Genomic DNA, 25,066 nt, shown 5'->3' on the forward strand with positions numbered 1-25,066 from the left:
TACTGTTAAGCCCAGTGTGCCCAAATCTCATCCTTGATATATCATCTTCGTCTTTTTTAGTTCTGCTCATGTCTCATTTTTCCTACTGTCTTTTGGATATTGTAAGAATGCCTACCTTTAGTTTCTTTATTCCACTCCTCCTGCTACTTCTTTTTCATTTATCCTTTGACTATATGCTTTTTACTTCTGCCTTACTATACGGGGAAAAACAAGTATAGTTTAAATATTTTTATTAATGGCTGAGTTTATTCTAACATGATACCCCTCTTTGTTTTGTTTTTTATTTATTTTATTTCTGTTGAAGTGGCATACTTTCTGTGTTGATGTTGAATGTATGCTTGTCGACTTGTAGGCTATGCTTTGGAATTAATCAATAATAAACTAAAATAAAAAGTTATAGTGTCTCGTGTTGTAACTGGTTAGTCAACAGCGCCACCCTGTGATTATATCCGGCATGTCAGCAACGTGTCGAGTTGCTGCTGTTAGTTTTCTGCTGGCTCTGTTGGAGTGTGATGTTGGAATCACCTAGACACAACTGATATTCACCAATTTACAATTTTCAACACTTGGCTTGTGGGAGGCAGCTACCTGACGCGTGATTCCTAACCCCACATAGGATAAGCAATAACCACGCCCTGTGGCGCCGGGATTGGCCAGTAGCAACACTGGAGGGCACGCAGCCCAGCGATTTGGCCAATCCCGGCGCCACAGGGCGTGGTTATTGCTTATCCTATGTGGGGTTAGAAATCACGCCTACCTGACAGACCTTAGGTGAGGGAACAAAAGTAATCGGTTGTTTTGCATCGCATGTGCGACCGGTGTTTTGGGAGTCTTCTTCTTCTTCTGCTACTAGTATTTTATGGCGGTTGGCAAACAATGATGGTGCATTACCGCCATCTGTTTTGGGAGTGTGCTGCGTCAAGTCAATAGCTAGACCGGATGTAAGGTGATGTTGCCTTCAAAACAAAGCGCAGAACAATTAAATAGTGGAACCAAGTAGTAATAGACATGGAGCGAGTCTCTCTAGAGAGATCTATGTGAAAGGGATATACAAAATAAAAAAAGTTCACACTTTTGTAGTCGTCAAAAACATTGAAACGCATTTGTCAGTATTCAGTAAGTGCTTTATTTTGAAGGCCGTGGCCGGAAGCTATCTGTGCTCCTGTTCGCCGCTTTAATGTGTCCACTCGCTGTCTTCATGGCGAGGAGCATAATGGCCTTCTACATGTAGGCTGATGAAGATGTTCATAACGCTGTGTTACGTCTATCTGTGGGTGCGCTTCCACAAGTGCTACTCGGTGTTGATCCGGAACAGTTTATCCAGACTGCACAGCAACAGCCGAGGTTTCAGCTTCCGCTCCACCACGGCCACAGCCCCGCCGACAGGTCGCCACACAGCCGCTGCACGGCGGCCAGCCAGCCCGCCTCTGACCGGGGAACACGTCTTCCTCCAGCTGGGAGACAAGGTCGTCTATGTCACGCAGCCTCAGGTTGGAGCTAACGGAGCTGCTTAGTGCATTTATTGAGTATATGCATTCATCACGTGTTCATATAGTCTGGGGTGGGTGGGCAAAGTCTGGGCCTGTCACAGTTTTGTTTACGTTTCTGAACAGGACTCAACCTTATGCTACACTTGTGATACACACCGAATGAAATTAACAGGGTCCCCACACCTTAAATCAAATCCAATTACTTTTCAGGCGCAAATTGCCTCAAATTCAAAGATCCAACATGGCATAGGATCAAGGTTAATTACTGTTCCAACACTGAGGATTTTTATAGTGAGAAGTAGCAGGCTTTACAGAAGCTCACACAACAATTAAAAAGAGAGAGTGGCTTGGATGCGTCAACACTTGTCATCTATGCTACTGTATGTACGTTAAGTAGGCTACTGCAAAACAATAAATATCAATAGAACTTAAATTTCTATACTTGCACAAAATATATAAAGTCAAGCATTTTCAATGAACCATGCCTACCAGTATTTGTCTATTTTCAAAAACTGGGGGGGGGGATCAAGGCTTTGACCCCCCCCCCCCCCCCCCCCACCCTTCAAATTCACAGACTTTGATTGATTTCAAGGACCCATGGGAACCCTGAGAGAAAACCAGCAGTAGCCTACTCAGGATCGTGAGGACCAGGATTGAGAGCCACTGGACTAATACTTAATTTGACCTTTGGTGGAAGTCTGTCCTTAAACTAAAGACTCGCTTTACACGGTGAAACTAGTTGCAGGTTGCAAATTGCATGAAATTGTCATGCAACTTGACATTTACGCAAAGCAATTAAAAAATAATCAAGTATCATGCTACACAGTAGTTTGTTACACTAAAACAAGCAGCTAGATTGGTAATATTTCACTGTTTTTCCTTTTCTCTTTCGCCACAGTAGCTGTATCAAGTGGGGAGTGTCATTATTGTAACTTGCATCTTTGTATCTTATTTTGTATAATTTTCTAGCTGGTTAATATCAATTCGGAGGTGTTGTATCAGGTTTTCCTCTGCCACTGGCTGGCTACTTTCTTTCATTTCATTCCATAGAAATTCATTTCAGTATGCCTGTCCCGGAGAATAGGAAGAGAGCCATCAGTGCATTAATAGCCTACTTATCAGCATTTTGATTGGCTGTTGCATGAAACTATAATTTCACAAGTTGAGAGTTTTGCAACTGTTGTAGAGTGTTGCAGAGGGCTTTAGACCATGCAAATAATTTGCAACTTAGTTTCACCTCAGTTTGAACCAACTAAAATTGCGTGACAGTTTCACCGTGTAAAGCCAGCCTAACTATACAAACCCAAACCATAAACATTTAGCTAATTGACCAATAATTTTATATTGATATAGCCTAGCAATTAACCAAAACCCATTTGTTAACCCTATTAACATAACACTTAAACTATACATGTACATAACACAGGGCTGTACATGCTGCCAAAAAGATCGGTCTGTGCTATGAATAAATGTACCACGATAGCACACGCATACAGGTTTGGCCTGTATGGAACATTAATGTCCTTTAGCACACACATACAGGTTTGGCCTGTATGGAACATTAATGTCCTTTGCCAGTCACAGACCTTTTGAAGTGATGAAGTGCTCTACTTGTGGTTGTTTTTAGAGATAGGAACATACATTTATACGCGTGCTACAATTCTATGGCATGTACTACAAAATGATCAGCCTCTGTTGCACCAGTGCTGGTATGTGCAAAAAAAGTTAACATACGGTACAGCCCTTAAACAATAACCCTGTTAATACTACCTCCAACTGACTCTGACCATAGTCCTTAAAACCACTGCCGGGGCTTGACGCTTACCATTTTCCCAAGGCGCACATGTGCTACTGAGTTGAAAAAGTTAGGAGCACATGAAGAATTTTAGGAGCACAATTAAAATTTGATACAGAACAATATATAGCATGTATTCGATATGATTATATTAATCTCTGATACGTTACAATTAAGTTTAATTCAATTCAAAGTAGGCCTGCACGATATGAGGAAAATCTGCGATGTGCGATAACATTGTTCAATATAGCGATGACGATACGACTTCCGATAAATAAACAAATATTAAAGTATGCATATTAGCTATGTCTTTCTGCCTTAATAATGCTAACATAGACCCCAAACATATCCTATGCCCACTGAATAAAGAAATGAAATACACACTGACTCTAGTTGAAACTACACACAGCGCGTTTGGGCTTTGGCAGAGGGGCGGAGCGCACTGTTGCAAGGGAAAGGTGTACGCTGGATTTACAACACAAGACAAAATTATCAGATGCTGAGTGGGAATGCATGACGCATGTAAATAAAACCACTTTTGTTATTCATTGCATTTCAGGCAGTCTTTGCGATGTGTTTATTGCGCATGTTCATATTGCGATAATGATGAAAATACGATTAATTGTGCAGCCCTAATTCAAACTAAGTATTATGATACAACATGCATTTCCTACAGAATGACTCAATACAGCTCATTGGCTATTGTTCTAATTTAATTATAATAAACCTTTATGTAGTCATGTTTGTCTAACAATATGGCCATACTATCCACTTTTAAAAACTATATTTTTTTTATAAAAATGGCTTTCCATTTGCATTTACAGCTTATTATAATTCTTCTATGCTTGTTGGTTGTTTAAAATTGTTTATCCTTATTATACCATTGGTCGTTGGTGTGTTTTGCCCTGCATGATGTAGACAGTCTGCATGGATGCATCAAATTTGCCTCAAACATCGACTTAGACTCCAGGATGATCTGATTACATTTTGGTGGTCAAAGTTCAAGGTCACTGTGACCTCATGAACGCCATTCCAAAGTTCGTTAAGGTGATACCTCAAGAACGGCTTGATGGAATTTCTTCAGATTTGGCTTAAACATCGACTTGGACGCAAGGATGAACTGATTCCATTTTGGTTATCAAAGTTCAAGGTCACTGTGACCTCACACACCCAATTTCCAAGCTCTGTAACGCAACATCTCAGGAGCGCCTTGACAGAATTTCTTCCAACTTGCCTCAAATGGCGATTTGAACTCAAGAATGAACTAATGGCGGAGGCATAAACTAGGGATGCACCGATCGATGGGCACGTGACCGGAAATGGCCGATTTCCACGTGTTCGGCCTCGACCGGTGATCTGCGCCGGTCACTCTAAATAGCCGATTCTGTGAGCCGATTTTCAAGTGACGTGCGCGCACCCGAAAGCAGCGAGACCGAGACGGATGAGTTGCAGCCAAAACAAAAGCAGCCACTACACACATGCCACAGCATGTCTTCGTCGGTGCAGAAATTTTTCACCGTCAGTGAAGACGATACAAAGCTTGCAGTTTGTCACACATGCAAGTCGAAAATAAGCCGTGGAGGGCCAGGGTAGGTTGGAGTCCACTCCAGTCTGAGTGGCTCGCTTCACCTCACCGCAGTCACCGGCCCCTCTTCCCCGACCAGCTGCGGTCCACATCACCGCTGCCTGCTGCTATCTGTCAGTCACGTAACATGGATACAGGAGAGGACTATTTGTTTTCGTATTGCGAATAGAACGACGAACATAATAATAAAATGCATCGGACCAGTGTGCAAAGTTTTCTGTGCGAGATGTTTTTTTTTCGAATGGCGGATTTAAAAAAAAAGACTGTGAGTCAACTCAAACTCATTTCCTCATCTACTCAGCCAAATCCACAACTGTAGAGTGGGCATGGCTTCGAAGGTCTCTGGACTCCAGACCTATAGGCTATAAACTCCTTGTCCATGGATGACATTCTGACGTTTATTTTATTTTATTAGTTTATTTGGCAGGGACATATACAAAAAAAAACATTAAACACCATAGGGGAATATATGCTTTGTAACAGATTTAGCCATAGGCTACTTTCCATCTGGAGCCCCTGTTCTAACTTGCACCTTTTTTCTTTTGGAAAAGTACATGCATGATAGCCGTTGTTTTATATTCATTGTATTTACACAAAAAAGAAAAGCTCTTTCCAGTAACCTGGAACACTTTTATTTTGAGATGTTTTTGAGTGAGATCGTCCTACCTCATGCAAATGATAAGAAATGTGACATAAATGTTAATTTTCTATTAAAGCAAAGTTAAAAAAAAAAAAAAAAAACGTAAAAAAATAACCCGTCAATTATTGAAAATCGGAATCGGCCAAAATCGGTATCGGCAAGTCAGACTATTCAAAAATCAGAAATTGGAATCGGCCAAGAAAATGGCAATCGGTGCATCTCTAGCATAAATCCACGGTGCGGTCGTTTCTTTGTTTAACCGATCGGTTCCCAGATTGTGACAAGACTGATCAGTGATGTCATAGGGGACACACACACACACACACACACACACACACACACACACACACACAGAGATAGATGATGTCATCAGTGATATACAGTAGTAATGGGGCACACACACACACAAGGAGGCATTGTGATATCACTGATGCAATAGCATTTAGTGAGCAACACACACGCGCGTGGCAATAGGGCAGGCGAGGCCACGCAGAAGCCGAGCTACGGACGAGGCCACGTAGCGTAGCGTGCGAGATGCCTAGGGTAATACTACCGTATATCTAAAACCAAAAATCTTATCAGATGGGGGACCCTGGGACAAAATCTTTTTAAATGGGGGTCCGTGGTCTAATTTGTGTCAGTTTAGTTGTCCTTGATACGAAAAAGTTTGAGAATCACTGGACTCTAGTTGATGTGGATGCAGTGGCGCTGCATGGAGACTGGTATATTGCAGCAGCTTCTGCTTTCTGCTATCACTGAGAACAAAACTGCTACTAAGTTGTTCTGTAACAAGGCCAATAACAACCAAACTGGGCACCTAGAGTCTATCTGTCTGACCACTAATATGACTCTAGAGTCTATCTGTCTGACCACTAATATGACTCTAGTACATATATAATATATCTATATTATATCTATATATCTATATATATATCTATATATATATATATATATCTATTTGTATATATATATCTATATATATATGATGGCGCAGCGCACGCTGCGACCTGGCAGAAGGGAGTAGATGGTCTTTTGGAATCTGTACATATTGCAACAAATGTATATGTATTGTATAATACTGAAGTGTGCCTTTATTACTTTTCAAACTAGTAATAATGTTACTATAATTCTGAAGTGTGCCTTTATTACTTTCAAACTAGTAATGATGTTGTAATAACCACTACTGCCTGATGTAAACCAAAGTGCCCTTCTGGGACATGTATTAAATATGATTGATTGATTGATATATATATATATATATATATATATATATATATATATATATATATATAATATGACTCTAGTACAGACGGCTGATATTTCTGGGTTTCTGCTGTATAGTGGATGTCCACGCCAAGACTTCTGCTTCCGTGCGGCGTGCGTGTTGTTTACAGTCCAATTGACGCGAGAATGGATTTGGAGCTAATCGATTGAAGGTCCAGACGACATTTCAGCTAATACTGTAATAATAATAAATAGCTGCATATGACATGTCGTCGGACTGTAAACAATGACGGGAGGGGCGGGACGTCCGCTGTACAGTGGAAACCCTGACATATCGGCCGTCTGTCCCAGAGTCATATTAGCCGTCAGACTGATAGACTCTGGGTTCCCAGTAGGGATGGGCATTTCTAGCAAAAACACTATTCGAAATTCGCTGGCCAAAGTCGACTTTTAATCGAAATTTGGAAAAAAAAAAAAAAAAAAAAAAAAAAAAATTGTGAGTGAAATGTTGCATTGTCTCCCCTGATTCTAAATCTAAGGCTTTATTAATTAATAGAAAAAGCTTCTGCTGTGGATTTTTAGCTCAAACAAGCATTGCACCACTGAAGTAAAGAACATGTTACATGACATTGACATTTTCGAAAATAAAAAACAGTTTTGACAATCATGAGTGGTTCATTAAATATTTAGTAGGCTCAGGTCTGAGTGCCAAAGTCACCCCCTCTCCCTCTTCATGGGATTTCATCCGCCATTCATTTTTCCATAAACCTTGCTTAAAATGCTTATAAAAATTGTTTTACTTGCGATTCGACTCTACTTAGAATCAGGGGAGACAATGCAACATTTCACAATTTTTTTTTTTTTTTTTTTTTTACTTTTTTTTCGAATTTCGACTTTCAATAATAAAAGTCGACCTTGATAATAACAACGATTTTTCGAAAATTCGAAATTCGATGCCCATCCCTAGTTCCCAGATTGCGAAACAACAAATACCAAAAATCTGACAAATTGTTTTGCCATTTGTCTCATGACATCAAAATGGCCACAGGCTGGATCTCATTGTATCACATGAACTAACCTGACTACCAAATAAATCCATCATGTTAACCAGGGTTGCTCAGGGTCCAGGGAGGTTGTCTACTTCAATCCTTTGAACCATTAACTTCATCTAATTATTCACAGTAGCTGAAGTACCCTGTGCACGTGAGTGTACCTACAGTATTGTCTCCAATAGGTCTGTGTTTTTAATAATGTTGAGTGGAAATCTAGCAAGGCTAGTAGCTGTAGTTGTTGCATCTGTGTTACAGGGAGATGGGGCCACATGGTAGGCATGGGTCGGTTTGAAAATTTTGAAACCGGTTCGATATTCCCCCAAAAACCGTATCAAACCGTTATATCGAATTTTACACACAAAGAAAAATTAGTGTACCCCATAAATGACTGTAATGCGACTGCAGTTGGTGGCGATAATGCACCTCTAAGCTGGTATGCCAACCAGCATAACACAATAAAAATAAGCAGAACCATTTAACACGTTCACTGCCATTGACGAGTTATCTCGGCTTACAGAATCCAACGGTTCACTGTAGGGGTGTCACGATACACTCAGTTCACGATACGATACGTATCACGATACTGGGTTCATGATAACGATACGATACGATACGATTTTAACAATATTTTTTTAAACTTGAATAATGACAATATATGACTGGAAAAGTAGTATTTTATTTGAAATGCACAAATACAAAACATGCTGTTGTGGGAAATTGTTATTACAATAACAACTAGAAAAAACATGAGATTGGAGATAAGGCTTATCTTGAAATAGAATGAGTTACACCGTCACTTAGATTTACTTTGAACTAAAAGGTTTCTCAGCAGTATAAATTCTCATTATGCATCTTCAGTTTTTCTTCAAACTCAAACAACAAGACTTTTCTTAATCTATTTTTTATGCATCTTCAGTTTTTCCTGTCAAGTAAACAGTTTTGCCAGAAACTCAATTGAATGGTTTCTCTCCTGTATAACTTCTCATGTGTCTCTTCAGAGACTTGTTCAACTGAACTACTTTCCACACATTGAACTTCAACAAACAAAGACGTTTCTTAGTCTATTTAAAAAAAAAAAAAAAAAAAAAAAAGATTTTTTTTTTTTTTTTTTTTTGCGATATGAGATTTCATCTCAACGATACATATCGTGACGTTTTACTATCGCGAAATTTCGTGGGATGATATATTGTGACACCCCTAGTTCACTGCCAATGACGAGTTATCTCGGCTTAATTTTTTTTTTTTTTTTTTGACGGTGGGACGTGGATCAACGCTCCCCACGTCTCCTATAAAAATATTGGAGTCAGCGAACGTGTACAACCCATTCCACGGACCCACTAAGTGGCGACAGTGCTCTCCACACTAGGAAAAGCAGAGCCAAAACTGTAGGGTAACGCGCGAGGAAACCATTCTCTACTGTAAAATGGATTGGCGAAAACGCTTTCACTTTCGCGCATTATCGTGCTGGGAGCTGGCGGTGGAGGATTCCAAAAATAGACTGGGTGGAAAACACACTTTGAAACACGCAGCATAAAGCCTAGAATCGCACAAAGCTTCATCAAAGCTCTCAAACCCAAGAAACAAGTGAGCCCTATCCACACTCGCTGCCAGGGAGGGAGGCTGCTCAAACTCGCAGCAGCAGAACACTCGCTTGTGACAAAAGCTGCTGAAAGCCACCAGACACGCCCACGGAGGGAGGAGTTTGAAGGAGAGGGCGTTCAGAACTATATTGTTTAGATGTCTGATCTCTCACTGATGCCAAAAATAAATGGTTAAAGTGACTGTTCTGCCTGTTTGATTGAATTTCACAAAACTGCGATTATCTCAGCTTTCACTCTCAGACGCTGAAACCATGCTGTACTCAACGGCTAATATCTACATAACTACTAACTCTACAAACTAACTCTTTTAGACAGAGAAAGCACACATTCTATTAGTACTTTTGTGAAGTTTGTGTTCACAAAGTCCAAGCAGAAAATAATCCTCGGCTCTTGTAAAATGAGCCAGAATCCTAAAAAAAAACCTCTGGCAGAACCTACCTACAGTAAAAAAAAAAAGGCTGGCAGTGAATGTGTTAAATGTAACAACACACTGTTTTTATTTCTCATAACTATTCAGCTTAACTTTTCTTCAAACATCAACATAATAAACAAAATAAGACTTTAGGTCAGAAAGTTCTGACCTACTAGTGCAACTTGAGAAGAGGCTAATACGAAAAATAGTGCAATCAGAATGGATTGGCACTATTTTTTTATTAAAAAAATAAATAAATAAAAGTTTTTTCGGTTCGCACGTGATCAAACCGGAAAAAAACCGGAAATCGACCCATGCCTACCACATGGTAGCCTGTGAAACCCACCAGTTTGAAAATGCACTATTTACATGACTGATTTGGTCAAATAATCTAGATGAATTGTGTCACTAATTACTAATTGACTGTATAACAACTTTCTTCACTAGTGTCTGTAGCCGTCAGTGTCTTATGTTGTCTGTACTGTTCCTAGGCATGTGATGACCTCAGCAAGTGGACTGTGTTGTTGGGGTCCTCTCTGGTGTGTGCTCCACGAATAGAGAATATTTCATTCATCATAGATGCCACTTCAGGACACAGAGTGGGCTACCATTCCCCTCACACATCGAATAAGAAAGTACGGATCACACATCATCACTTAACAAATAGTGAAACGTCATTCCTCAAAATAATTCCAATTGCAATTTTGCATTTTAACTTTTTCGAAGATATAGCTCGTCCCGAGTTCCCCAACAGTCAACTACTGTTATTATCTGCATTCTGCTACAGGAATGTCTAGTTCCCATTGATGTCTCTTTCCAACTATCAGTTATTGCATTCGGGATGAACTGCACATATGCATTGTCATACAAACTGACCCTTAGCAGATAACTGCGTGGGCCTACATTGCTAAATGAAACATTGCTCAATTTAAAATTACAACTGCTACCAAGGAAACACAAGTTAAACAGGTGGCAACAGACAAACAGGAAACAGGATAAGGTGTGTATATGTGCCTCAAGTTCCAGCCACCTTGTTGATCATGCACCAATCAGAATGGAGCATTGTGAATATTTAAGAAGATACTGATACTGTACATGCTATTTTTGTTGTTGGCCAGCAGTATGATTTTGTTCAAATGTCGTTTTACTTTGATTCATTTAACTTTACAGCCATTCTTCACTCACAGACATGAGTGAAGGAAGCAGTTAATTCACTGCAACAGATTAAGAAATACAAGAACATTTCACTGTGCATGCATGGGTTTCTTTTACTTCTGCTTGATCTAACAATTGCCTTAATAATCACTATATTGTGCCATTGAGTTCTTGCTATGTTAATCTTTGAGTCCTCATATAAACTTTAAATATAGGGATGCACGATATTCGAATTTTTGTTGAATATGCAGATATTTTCCAACTCTTTTGGCTGATTACCGATATATGCGTGCATTTCCCCCCTAATTTCAAGTCTCTCCTGTAGTGGAATGAACACATTATTATGCCTACTCTCTTATCGTGATGGCCCACTGGCAGATGCAGACATAAATACAATGCTTTTCAAAATGTACGCACTGGGCAAAATAAGAAAACTACTTCGAGCTAGAAAATCATTGGGCATTTGCGCATAATTAAAGGGATACGGCAACTTTTTGGGAGTTTCGCCCATTTGCCATATCGCCCGTACATAACACACAGATACACAATACCGTTTACCATCACTCTCCGTACAGTATACAGTGAGCTACAGTCTTCCAGTTAGTATCGCCAATGAATTGGTGGAAACGGTACAGCCGTTCAAAGTCACTAAAATACACATTTCTAACAGCGGCAAAAAGCTCTATGTACATGTTGTGACTCGGGTACTCACCACGCGATGAAATAATAATCCATAGTTACATGAAACGTCATTTTTGTAGTAAATCCCCACACCGAGTTACTTCCTTGTTTGCCTGTACACAGCGCTTCCGCTGTACACAGCACCGCATGTGCTGTACGCCTGACGGCCATGTTTAGAAAGTAGTTCCGGCTATCTATTTACCGTAAATTCCGGACTATAAGCCGCACCTTTTTTCCCGTTTTTTGGCCTTTTTTGGCCCCTGCGGCTTATATAACGGTGCGGCTTATCTATGGATTTTTTCAAAAAATAAATAAAAAAATCTCTCTTTTTTTTTAGCACTCTTTCTAACTATAAATCCTATATAACTATAATAAGTTTTAATTTCCTCTCTTGCCCTCTTTTCACCACACTGTATGACACTGTATGACACTGTGTGCACTGTAAAAAACAACACAGGTGGTGTTGTGTTATGTTGTTTTGTTGAAATGTTAATAAATGGGAGCTTCCTCTACAATCCCCTCTGTGCATGAACTAGGGATGTCAATTTTCGGTTAATTTCACTTTCGATTAACCGACGCTAATAATCGATTAACCTATCGGTTAATTCATAATTTTTTAATATTAATTTTTTTTTTTTTTTTTTTTTTTTTTTTTTTTTTTTTTTTTTTTTTTTTTTTTTTTGTCTATTTACTCAATGAGCTCATGCCCAAACAAGGCGTGTCTATTTAGATGCTGAAATGTTAATGCTTTTTGTGTTAGAATTATGCCTTTATTTTTTGTTGGCTTTGCTGAAATTTATAAGTTTATTGCCACATTTTGATCAGGTAATCATTCCAAAATCATTCTGGCTCTTATATGGATGACAAGGAAATATATTTTTGAGAGCTTTATTTCCTGTTTATGTAAACATTACAACAACAACAATCTGTTATTTCTTTTGATTTTTTCACATTAGGCCTACTGTCTTTTGCAGCATAAAAACTTAAACAAAATATAGCCTATTTCGATTTGCTGCCAACAATTGAACAAAATTTGAACAAAATAGTTGCATGATGCAAAACACTGTGCAAAATCTGCAAGGAAACTCAAAAAACGTGTCCAAAAAAAAAAAAAAAAAAAAAAAAAAAAAAATTATATTAACTGATAGACCGACAGCAATAACCGAACAACGACGTTAGCGACGGTTAATCGATTAACGGTTAACCGTTGACATCCCTAGCATGAACCCTTACATATGGTAATTAAACATGAACTCATTGAGTGCCATGGACGTCTTTCGACGTCCAATTAAATAGTGACGTAGAGTGCCACGGACGTCTTTCGACGTCCAATGCGTTTTTTGACGGTGGGACGTCGATCAAAGCCTTCCGCAGCTCCTGTACAACTATTGTAGCTATTGGAGGTCTATAACCTATTTTACAGAACCCTTAGGTGGCGACAGTGCTCTCCAGGTTAACAGAAAGGCAGAGAAAAACAGAGAATAAGTTGTTGGGGAAACGGAAATCGCATCGCATCCGTATGCATCGATATGCATGAAGCGTTTTAACGTTAGATGTGCCTGCAGCAGGCAGCAGCCAATCTGCTCCCACAATTGAGCTCCTCCATGTCCGCTGCGACAGGCTGTCGCCGACAGCCCATTCGCATGATCAGCCGTTATTATTCTCAACTGGAAGCATACAGTAGTAGCCGGTGACAAACACACGCGGAAAAAGCTGGATGTCGCCGACGCGCACCCTTCACAGTGCAGAGCAAACTCAGCAGAGAGCCACCTCCCATAAGGAGGAGTGTGCAGTTGAGGCGGGGCGGGGCGGGCGGGGGGGGGGCACGCAGAGCAGCACACAACACTGACCCAGACAGACCCAGGCAGCAGGACAGGGTTGGCAAACGCAAGCCAGAATATCCGATGCCCACCAGCAGCAAATCAAGATCAGCAAGAAGCTGCAACCAGCAGCGCACGCAGGGGCCAGCGCTGCTGGTTGCAGCTAAAAATATTATTCTGCCAAACAAAATTCCCTGGCCTTCACTGTTTTATTGAAGGAAATTATTTTTGAGGTGTGACTACATCAGAAAATTAGCTTCAGAGTCAGTGATGTGTTTGAAGTGTTTAATTTCACAAAAGGGCCATTATCTCAGCTTCTAGAAAAAAACTGCTCTTTTTTGTTAAATCAAGCTATCTTCTCCGGCTGATAACTAAAGAACGGAAAATGATATCAATAAACCTGTTTTTGCTGATGATAGAAAAGAGTCTCATCGTTCTTTTTGCGTGTTCATTGTTTACATAGTAATATCACACAATATTCTGTGGGCCTCGAGAAATCACTGAAAAAAGCTCTGAAACTCTGGCACTGTTCGTTCTCCAAAAGTGGCTGGCACTCAATGAGTTAAAACCCCCCCCCCAAAAAAAAAAAAACAACAACATTAAAACACCCGCGGCTTATAGTCCGGTGCGGCTTATATAAGAAAAAAATAGTCAACTTTGAAGGTGCGGCTTATACACCGGTGCGGCTTATAGTCCGGAATTTACGGTACCTTAAAAAAGAGCGTTTCGCTGCATTTTCTATTAATATTAGAGGCATTTTTTATTAATCGGCATTCATTTTAAAGCCTTTATCGGCCAATACCGATGGCATGTTGATATCATCGTGCATCCCACCCTATTCGGTTGTTAAGACTGACGACAGACGTTCACCCCGCGTCACCGGGGCCAAGAGGCACCGTTCCTCATTCGCCTCATTCAGAACAACTATGGCGGATCCCGTGAATCTTTTTAGATATCTTTTTATAAATATTTTTTTTTACCTAACATAACTTTTTATAGATAATCTGTTTCGACTTGCGCCAACCGTTGTTTTTCTATGTACTTTATCCGAATTGCAACGTACCTTATTAACTGCAGCCATTTCCTCTTCTCTTTCTCATCGCAACGAAACGAAAGCGGTAGTATGACAGTTTAATCGTTTTTTTAGTCTCGGATCTATTCCAACAATGAGGGACACACAGCACTGCTGCATATTGACAACACAGAGCGGCTTCTCGGCTTGGCGCTTGGACCCGGAAGTAGTATTGTCGGGAGGTCATACGTCACAGCTTAACAACCGAGAGCCACACCCAAGTCACACCCACTTCCGGTTTAGGCATAGGAACCAAGGGATTTCTTTTTTCCATCTACATTTCATAAAATGCTTATAAAAATAGTTCTACTTAGTCAAAACAAGCGATTTAGCTATATTTGGAATCACGAGAGACAGTAGAACACTCGGACCAAAACTTAAAAACAAAATATCAATTTTTTTGAATCCACAATTTTTTTTTAAAGTTTTGATCTGAGTGAAATGTTCTATGGTCGCATGGTTTGACCAGGTAAAAATATTTGAATAAGCATTTTACGAAATGTCTATGGAAAAAAGAATGGCGGATGAAATTCTAAATTGGAAGAGGGCATCGCTTATTTCATTTTGTGAAGAGAATCCTTGCATGAGTGGTATCTTGGTAAAATGTAAAAAATGCAGGTTGACTTCAAGTTCAAACAGAATGGAATGGAAGAGGGCATCCTTTGGCTCTCCATAAAAATATGGGGAAATATCTTACGCCCAGTGGCCAAGGGCAAGCATTATCTTTGCTAGTTTCTAGCACTCAAAATAAAATAAAAATATTTGAATTACCACTGTGTCAGTACATCAAAGGACGTGTTTCAGCGACACAGTGGTAATTAAAAGGAAAAAAGTGAGATTTTGAGTGCTAGAAACTAGCAAAGAGGACGCTTGCCCTTGCCGTTGCACCGGGCGTAAGATTTCGCCCATAGTGTTCAGTATAGTGTGTGTTAATCAGTCGTGTCTGCTGTGTTCTGCTGTGTTCAGGTGCTGAAGTGGTCTGACTACTGTCTCCCTCTGGCCTGTAGCCCTGGCCAGCCATTCAGGGCTGTGGCTCAGGCCAGTGTGGATAACTTCAGTCGCCTGGGGGTGGCCTTTATTGAAGATCGCCTTCAACTGGACAATGGACTTATGCCTTCAAAGATAGTCCGTAGGTGGCCTCAAATTAATCCTCATCAACAAATAGCTGATTTATATTCAATTGTATTTTTTATATGACTAATTATACCAGTTTTACATATGTCTTCACTTCTGAATTTGAGTCATGTTGGGCGCTTAATTGCTTATTTTCCTTTTTAAGATAAGATAAGAGATAAGATAATCCTTTATTTGTCCCACAAGGGGAAATTTCTGTGCTACAGCAGCAAGTGGACAGGGTTAAAAAAGCACATTTTGCATCTCATTGATGACTTAAAATAAATGCATGAAATAAGGTCTGTGGTTCATTTTTATGTCAACTACACACCTGTAAAGTTTCGTGACTGCTTCTTGCCCTGTTTTGACGCTATCGCGCTAACAAAATCTGTCCACGGCAGGGTCGTAAATTAGCGTGGGATCGGCGCAAAATGCCAGCAAAAATTGCCATTGGAATTGGAATGACAAGGGCTTTTAATGCTCCGGTAAAATAATCGGTTAACTTTCTGTATTTTAACATTAGGCTACCCTGTTTGCAAAGCGTGTCCTCACACCCAGTACGATCACTCCTGCACTCCGCCTGCCTTCTCCCTAGAGATGCTCCGATCAGCTTTTTTGAGGCCGATCACCGATCACCGATCACTGGAAGCAGTATCTGCCGATCTCGATATGGCCGATCACCGATCACCGCGTCAAATCCATCAATTCAAGCCTTCTATTTATTGTGTCGCATTATTCATATATTTAATTATTCTTAACAACATCGACATTGTATATTAAGTATTAAAATTAGGAGATGAGAAAGTATCATGAATTGACAACCGTTTTATTATTATTTATTACAGAGTAGACTGTATACTGTAGCTTTCCTGTGGAAAAATAAATAGTCTTATAAAACAAAAAATATAATACTATGTACACAACATGTGCACCAACACAGCTTGGAACATGTCTGTGAAAGCTGCAGCGATAGCCTCCGCGGTGTGTGACCCAGAAAACTCTTGTGAGTGAAGTACAACTTTGTTCAGGTCGAACTTTTCATCAATAAACTGCGCAGTTAGGCTCAGCATGGACATAGGACAGACACTCGAACTCCAAATGTCAGTCGTGAAGCTGATTGACGTGGTGTTGTCTTTCATAAGGCTCTCGATGTGCTTGTACACAATTTGGTATAATTCCGGCAAATGTCAGTTAAATATTTACGTCCTGGCAGCGTGTAACGTGGATCCAAGCAGGATATGAGGCGTTTGAACCCGAGGTCTTCCGCAACAGACAGCGGCTGCTGATCAAGACATATGAATTCCATTAGCTTTGCATTTATTTCTTTTCGTTTCTTGCTGTCGTTGCTGTAGGGTTGCTGTCGTTTCAATGTCTCTGTTACAGTTAGCTGAGGGAGTGGCGTACGGGTTGCTGCGCGCTCGCCAACTTTGTAAACTCCTCAAATTCCTTGACGTGGGAAACCTTCAAATGTCTTATGAGGTTCGTAGTGTTGAAACTCTTCTGCTGCGTTCCTCCACGCGGTATCTCCTTTGAGCACACAATGCAAACGGCAAATTTGTTGTCCTTCTCCAACAAGTTGTAAAATTGCCAGACAGGCGACACCATGTTAGCTGCTGTGCTGTTTGTTCTCGCCCAAGCTGCTTTCGCTATAGAGAGAGTGCAACTTCCAAACACTTTTTCGCCACTACCACCACGCCCCCTAAGGAAACTTGGGAGCCAATGAAGCTTCATGACACGGAGAGACAGCCAATCACAAGCTGCCCTTTAGGAGACCGGAAGAATACTACTTGGCAGCCTGGGAGTGCACTATCTCTATATTGAAACGTCTCTGGTAGTAGTTCTTGCAGATTTTGTGTCATTCTGATCGGCCTTGTTTGATCGGCACTTTTGATAACTCCGATCAAAGCCGAAAAAGGCCAAATCGGCCGATTCCGATCAAGTGCCGATCGATCGGAGCAACTCTACTTCTCCCCAACAGAGAGCGTGGGTGGCGAACATAGTAACGTTATAACCCAATAATATAATGCTCTTCATACTGTGACAGAGTCTGGCTCTCAAAATAGGATCAAGCTCGTGTCTAGTCAATCCAAACCTGGCACAACAACACAGAACGTCTTTGCACAGAAACATCAAACAAGAAGTCCCAAAATGAATGGGAGCAGCTCACCTTCTAGCAGGTCGGGGCGTTGACAGCTATATACGGCCTCTTTCATGGACAGCTCAGTCGGTAGTATGGAGCTGGCCATCAGCAGCTCCCGTTCAGTAGATTGGGGACGCTAGTTATAAAATAATATCTCACACACACAGTCACACCCATACACGTGGAAACGGAGGGATCAATAGAGAATTGGAGAACAGGAGCGATACGTGGCTGGCTCACACTAGCACTGGGGGAGAGCCTCGCATACCTAAAACGCCATGTCAAATACTCTCATAAGCCACTCCCACTTCCCGTTTGACTCTCTGGGCAAAGACGTAAATTACAATATCTTAAGTAAACAAGGTCAATTGTCCCTGACAATCACATGTCAATCACACATCACCCTGTGACAATACCGTGGCCACGCATTTGCGAATCAATTCAGCGTGCATGCACAGGTTTCCCCGACGGGATATGAATTAGGGATGGGCATCGAATTTCGAATTTTCGAATACCGTAATCGTTGTTATTATCAAGGTCGACTTTTATTATTGAAATTCGAAATTCGATTTTTTTTTTTTTTTTTTTTTTTTAGTGAAATGTTGCATTGTCTCCCCTGATTCTAAGTATAGTCAAATCGCTTGGTTTGAGCAAGTAAAACAATTTTTATAAGCATTTTAAGCAAGGTTTATGGAAAAATGAATGGCGGATGAAATCCCATGAAGAGGGAGAGGGGGTGACTTTGGCACCCCTTTGGCACTCAGACCTGAGCCTACTAAATATTTAATGAACCACTCATGATTGTCAAAACTGTTTTTTATTTTCGAAAATGTCAATGTCATGTAACATGTTCTTTACTTCAGTGGTGCAATGCTTGTTTGAGCTAAAAATCCACAGCAGAAGCTTTTTATATTAATTAATAAAGCCGTAGACTTAGAATCAGGGGAGACAATGCAACATTTCACTCACAAAAAAAAAAAAAAAATTACATTTTTAATTTTTTTTACATTTTTATTTTTATTTTCGAATTTCGAATTAAATTCGAATTTGGCCAGCGAATTTCGAATAGTGTTTTTGCTAGAAATGCCCATCCCTAATATGAATATGAATGATGAATGTTGTGTTGTTTCACTTTGTTGTGTTTGGTGAATAGGCTGGTTCGTGGAGGAAGATGAGCCCACAACAGAGACTTTATTCTGTTTAATTATGCAGCGTATCATAATAGAGTACCGCAGGGATGACGTATTTTTGTAGGCTTTAAGGCGCTGACAGGGTTCCGCGCAGCCTTGACTTGGAGCCTTGCCGCCGACTAGCGGCGACAGCGAGACTGTGCATACTCGAACGTAACTCGGCGCGTTGGCTGCAGTACACGTCCAAAACACTAGGTAGCTTCACTGGCTTGGAGTACACTCATGTCCATTACATATGACGCTATCGTGTTGTTTACCAAGAACTTGCAATCATGTTGGTAGGGGGACATTTCATTGTCCCTCCATTTCAAAACTCATTCCGGTGAGCCTGCAGAAGGCTTTGCTAGATGAGAGACAAGCACACGTGGTCATGTCCGCGTTGACGCCGCGGAGTCACATTTTCAAGGAGCTGCACGTTCCCTGCGTCGAGGAGGTCCCCTGCGCACCCCTCGGCGCACCCGGTGCTGGCGATTTCGCGTACGCATAAATCGGCTTTTACCCTGGAAGTCTATGCACTGCTGAATCGTAGCAATGGGATTTTTGCATGGGAATTTATGTTAAATGCATGAAATAAGGTCTGTGGTTAACAAAAGTTTCTGAAACAGCAAAGTTTGTGTTCAGCAAGATAATCTTGACAAATAAGGACCACTTTTATGACTTTTGAAGTGTTTTCTGAAAATCACGTAAAAAAATGCATTTACGCTTCGAAAATTATAAAAGTGGTCCTCATTTGTGAAGATTATCTTGCTGAACATAAACTTTTGTTAACCACAGATCTTATTTGATGCATTTAACCAAGATCCCAATATTAAAATCCCATTGGCTTTTACACGTAAAAGTGCTAACGTCCAGGTCTTCCGGACTCATTCCTGCGGATTTATTAAAATCTGGAACATAAGACAGGGAGGAATCAATAATAATAATAATAATAATAATAATAAACTTTATTTATATAGCACTTTTCAAAACACAGTTACAAAGTGCTTTACAATAAAAAACAGAAGAAAAATGTAAGATGCACAATGAATAAAACATAAAAGCCCAAGAAACAACACATAAACCACAATAAATGACCTTAAAAGCAAAAAATGAATCACATTAAGAACAGAAAATAAAATGACCTAAAATGCCCTCAAATCACTGAAAAGCCGTTTTGAACAGGTGGGGTTTTAACAGTGATTTAAAAGATGAGACAGCAGTTTGCAGCCCTGATCTCCTCAGGCAAGTCGTTCCAGAGTCTGGGATCCCTGAATGCAAAAGCTCTGTCCCCTTTGTGAATAAAAAGTATAAACCAATGGTATATCAGTTATGGAGAGAAACACAGTTTGATGGGACGGGTGACGAGAAAGTAATAGAGATTTTGATATGATAATAGGTTTTGTAATTTTTCTTTGGCATAAATTGGTAACTACTTACCAATTTATATGTATGTGGTATGATGTTTAGAATGAGCTAAAAAGTCACTTTAAGCCTCGCAACAGCAGCGGTCCTATGGGTCACATTGTCAGGGGTTTTTGTTTTGTCTTTTTGACATCCACCTCCTGCAAAAATGCTGAATCATTATAGTCCAATGACATTCTTTTACACTTTTGTGACATTCCCATAGCTGTCCTCCTCCAAGAATCTGCCCTTAAAGAGCTGCTGGAGAAGCAACGTCCAGAGACTTCCCTCCTGCTCAGCGGCATCCAGACTGAGGTAGTTTTCTCTGAGCCTTCGCCATGTCACCGGCCAGCTGACCTCCAGCACATACATGTACAGTGCCTTAAAGGCAGCCCTCTCCTCGCCCCGGAGGTCAAGAGGAGGTTAGAGGAGCGAAGGGGCTCAGAACCCATCCACGGCACCCAGGACCTAGGAGCAGTCGGTGACTCGGAAGAGCACTCCTTGGGGAACCATCACCACATGGAGGGCCACGGCCACCACCACCTCCATCTGTCCAGCTGCCATGAATGTTTGGAGCTGGAGAACAGCACCATCCTCTCTGTGAAATATGCCTCAGCGGAGAACATTCCTGATCTTCCCCATGATAATTCAACTGGCCTACATAGCGGGGACGAGACTCTAGATGAGTTTGAGGACGATGCCAAAGGTCGTCTCTGTCCGAGCAGCAGAGTTGACTGTAGTGGCAAACCACCCAATGTGCTGGTGTACACGGGCGGTTGCCAGGAGCGTTTCCAAGCAATCCGTCAGCTGCTAACAGAGTGCATGGACATGGAGAGCTACATCGTTTATGCCCTGCAGCCACAGCAGGCTCTGAGCGAGCCCTGGCTGGACAGCACCAGGCTCCTGGTGCTAGCAGAGGAAGAAGCCTTGACCCCCCAGCTTCAGACACGCTTCCTGGCTTACCTGGCCCGGGGCGGCAGGGTCCTGGGGCTGGCCTCCAACCTGTGCCCCGCAGGGCTCTCTCTGGAGGTCAGGGACAGCCGCTGCAGGCAGGTCAGCCGGCTGCGTTTCACCAGGGAGGACAGCACAGAGCTGGAACTCAGTGTGTTGGCCACAGGGAAAGTCTTCGTCAGGGACCCCGGAGGAGGAGGGGAGGTGGAGCTGTGGGGGGAGCTGAAGGGGGAGCTCGCCCGTCGGGAGAGGGAGATGGTCGTCGTCAGGGTGACCCACGGAGAGGACGAAGGCGAAGCTGTCCTCTGTCAGGTAAAGACATGGGATTGATTGAGAGATGATTCTTCCAATATGACTAGGGATGCACCGATACTGTGCTCATTTACTGACTGTACTCGTACTCGCCCCGATACTGACACGACCGCGCCCAATACCACTTTACGCCATGCAATGTGACGCTAACCTGAAAGCAGCAACAGGCTCACAGCTGATAATATACTGTATTGCAGAGAAGCCTGGCTGTTCACACATAGTGTAGCGTGTTTTGCATGGAGAAAGCTGGTGTCTGCCTGGAGCCCTTTATGTGGAAAAACAAAACATATCAGAGGTCAGTCATCAGCTGCAGCCACATAGTCGTTCGCTCGCCTATTCCCTCACTCCGCTAGCTTGCCGTTAGCCATTAGCCTGCAACAACTGCTAAACTTACAGTTTAACGTTTGCTCTTCTAGCAGACAATTCAGTGTTGTGGAACAAGCAAAGGCTTACCAGATATTTGCAATACATGCCCCGTATAATCCATACTACCTTTACAGTAACGTAAACTTGTATTGTATTGGTGGTGCGTTCAAGCTCCATTCAGTAAAAATTATGTGTTCAAATGTAATCTTGTAAATATATAATCTTGTAATATATACCGTATATATAGAATTCGTACTCGGTCTGCAAAAAAGTGGTATCAGTGCATCCCTAAATATGACCACATGGAGTCCAGTTACGTTATGTTGTATAAGTCAATGTTTCAAAGTCTGTGTCTTAGACATAATTTACGTACATGCAGGTACATCTGGAAATGGCTCCCGACTCACCGAATGTGACATCAGAAGGTTTTGATGAACTGAAAGTTAGCAATGCACAGCGTTACGAGGTCTTGACAGAGATCCTTACCTCTCTGGGCCTTAGCTGTGAACTAAACCAGGCCCCAGCCCCCAGTCCAGTCTACCTACTATCCACCTCTCAGGTAAGGCCTACAGTACTCATCTGTCAAGTTAAGTCAAGTCAAGTTTATTTGTATAGCACATTTCATACACAGAGGCAATTCAAAGTGCTTCACATAAAATGGTTGACAGGAAAAGAAAAGAAAAGAAAAGAAGAGAGTAAAATGGACATTTAAAAGCATCACAAAAAAAAGACACTCCGCTTTGTTAGGCTGGAGAAATGAGAGAAGGAGACACTGAACATAAGTGAAACTAGCTTACTGTCACATTCTTGTCAGCATCTTGGAAAGTCATGTGTTTGCTATAGCCTCTTCTAAACATGAAGTCTGGATCATGTCCGGCTAGCCAGAGCAGGATATTTTCCAGTTTTACCTTTCTAGACATGAGGAGTCTGTGTTTAGAAACAGCTGGAAATGGTCTGTATTCTCTCTGCCGATAGCGAGTAGAGTGGGCGGGGGGAGGGGGTGCGGTAGCGTGTATCGATAAAAATAAATGTGATCTGGAAACAGCTTTAGCGAATCTGTAACCAAACTCCATTCAAAAACATGCCGTTTTAACGGAGGATCCATTCCGACCATTCAGGCAATAACGAGGGGTAGCAATGTGCCAAAAATGACCGCTTGCCTTTGTTACATCGCCCAAAAGCCGCCCAGTCAAAATAGTTGTCAATCACTGTGGGTGATTTTACAAGTGGCATTCAAGTCATATCTGACTAGTTTTCAATGTATTTCTCCCCACAAAACTTAGGCTATATGTCTCGATATAGGCTGATGCAACTCTTGCATCAGCCTACAAGACAGACAGGTCGGGAGGAGGGGGGGCGGGGGGGCAGGCATATGTCTCCACACGTTGTTCCCTGTGGTGAGAAAAAGTGAATATTGTGGATAGGCAGAAACACAGCAGCCTAGCTCCGCTCATAATGGACCTACTTCATAGAAACAAACAGGTTGAATTCACATTCACATTAGGTTGAAGATGGGGCAGAATGTGTAGTTTTTTCTTGACTGAAATCTTCACAATGCAACCTGTCAGCTCGGTAGCTCAGAGTAAATGGCCTGTGTTTGTTGTTTGAATGTGCATTTGTTTAAAGTCGCTCGGTGTCCCGGTTGAGTGGAGTTTGCTGTGTTTAAGCACCGTGATTGTAGCCTGGTAAACCAACCGGTCATGTGAACTCACATTTAATTTCGTTCTGCGGGACCGTCTGGCCTCAAGCCCTGGGAGGGCTTTAAGCAGAAACTGCAAAGTGGAAGAGCCAATCAGCGACTGTGCTCAAGATTCAAGATTCAAGATTTTTATTGTCACTCCGTAGTACAAGTATCACGTGTGAAATTATTGTGCTGTAGACTCCGTTACAACATAGTGCAAAAAATTAAAATAAAAAAATAAAAACAAGAGGCAACAAGCAATACAGCAGTAGACACGCCACAGACAGTGGCGTATTCACTGCACATATGTGCAAATGGCATGAACATACTTTAAACATAATTAAACATAATAACATTCTGTTAGGTGCAAGTAGCATATACCTAATTAAACATACTATTGAACATTAGTCATACATGATGGTAGCAGCTGCAGTGCGGTACAGTACGGCTACTACACTATTTGTATATGTTAAGGAGTCTCGTGGCCTGCGAGAAGAAACTGTCCCTCAAGCGATTTGTGCGTGCTCTTGGGCCCCTGTATCTCCTCCCTGAGGGTAGCAGGAAGGACAGACTGTTGTGGGGGTGGTTTGTGTCTTTGATGATCTTCAGGGACCTCCTGAGGCACCGCTGGTTGTACAGATCTTGCAGTTCTGGCAGCTCACATCCTGTTACGTGCTGGGCCGCGCGCCTCACCCTTCTTAGCGCCCTGCGGTCCATGGTGGTGCAGTTCCCGTACCAGGTGGTGAAGCAACCAGTCAGCAGGCTTTCAATGGTGCCTCTGTAGAAGTCCCTGAGGATTTTTGGCCTTAGCCCGAATTTTTTCTAGGCGCCTGAGTCCGTGTAGTCGCTGTTGGGCCTTTTTGACAACAGTGGCGGTGTGGTTGGCCCATGTCAGGTCCTGGTGGATATTGACTCCCAGGTACTTGAAGCTGTCCACCCTTTCCACCACTGTGCTGTTGATGGTGATTGGGGGGGATAAGCCCCCCCCCCCCTTCTGTAGTCTACAATGATCTCCTTTAGGCTCTTTCACACACAGATCGCGCAAAAATTGCCGTTTAGGAGTCCCGCAAAGCTCGCACCCTCACCACAGAAATTGCTTTCACACAGAGCCAAGCAGCACGGCCACATCCCCGTGCTGCAGTGTACTTTCAGGTGAAATCCCCTGCTCCCGGATTGAAAGGCGAGCGGAGGGATTTCCAGCTCCTCCTAGCCCAAATGAATATTTTCATAGGTTAGTGTAGCCTAGGCTACTGTATGATGAACGAATTCATTCAACAACAAGACTTCCCTCCTCCTAGTAGGTGGGCGGGCAGATCGATATACGATACACGACCGCCCGCATATCAAACAGCTGCAGTCTGCATAACGTTCGTCGGGGGAATAGTATAGGCTATAGATGCACATGA

General features: G+C 41.8%; 1 protein-coding gene across 1 annotated transcript in view; it reads left to right on the forward strand.

The window, feature by feature from the left end:
• The first annotated feature begins 1,213 nt into the window (after positions 1–1,213).
• Positions 1,214–25,066, forward strand: part of hlcs (holocarboxylase synthetase (biotin-(proprionyl-CoA-carboxylase (ATP-hydrolysing)) ligase)) — a 125,684-nt gene continuing 101,831 nt past the window's right edge. Inside the window, exons 1-5 of the mRNA XM_083635561.1 lie at positions 1,214–1,490; positions 10,291–10,434; positions 15,494–15,656; positions 20,577–21,613; positions 22,359–22,538. Of these exons, the coding sequence (XP_083491687.1) occupies positions 1,236–1,490; positions 10,291–10,434; positions 15,494–15,656; positions 20,577–21,613; positions 22,359–22,538 (1,779 nt within the window). The 5' untranslated portion in view covers positions 1,214–1,235. The remainder of the gene's footprint in view (positions 1,491–10,290; positions 10,435–15,493; positions 15,657–20,576; positions 21,614–22,358; positions 22,539–25,066) is intronic.

The sequence above is a fragment of the Poromitra crassiceps genome (assembly GCF_964638095.1).
Source record: "Poromitra crassiceps genome assembly, chromosome: 1".
In the NCBI taxonomy this organism is placed as follows: Eukaryota; Metazoa; Chordata; class Actinopteri; order Beryciformes; family Melamphaidae; genus Poromitra; species Poromitra crassiceps.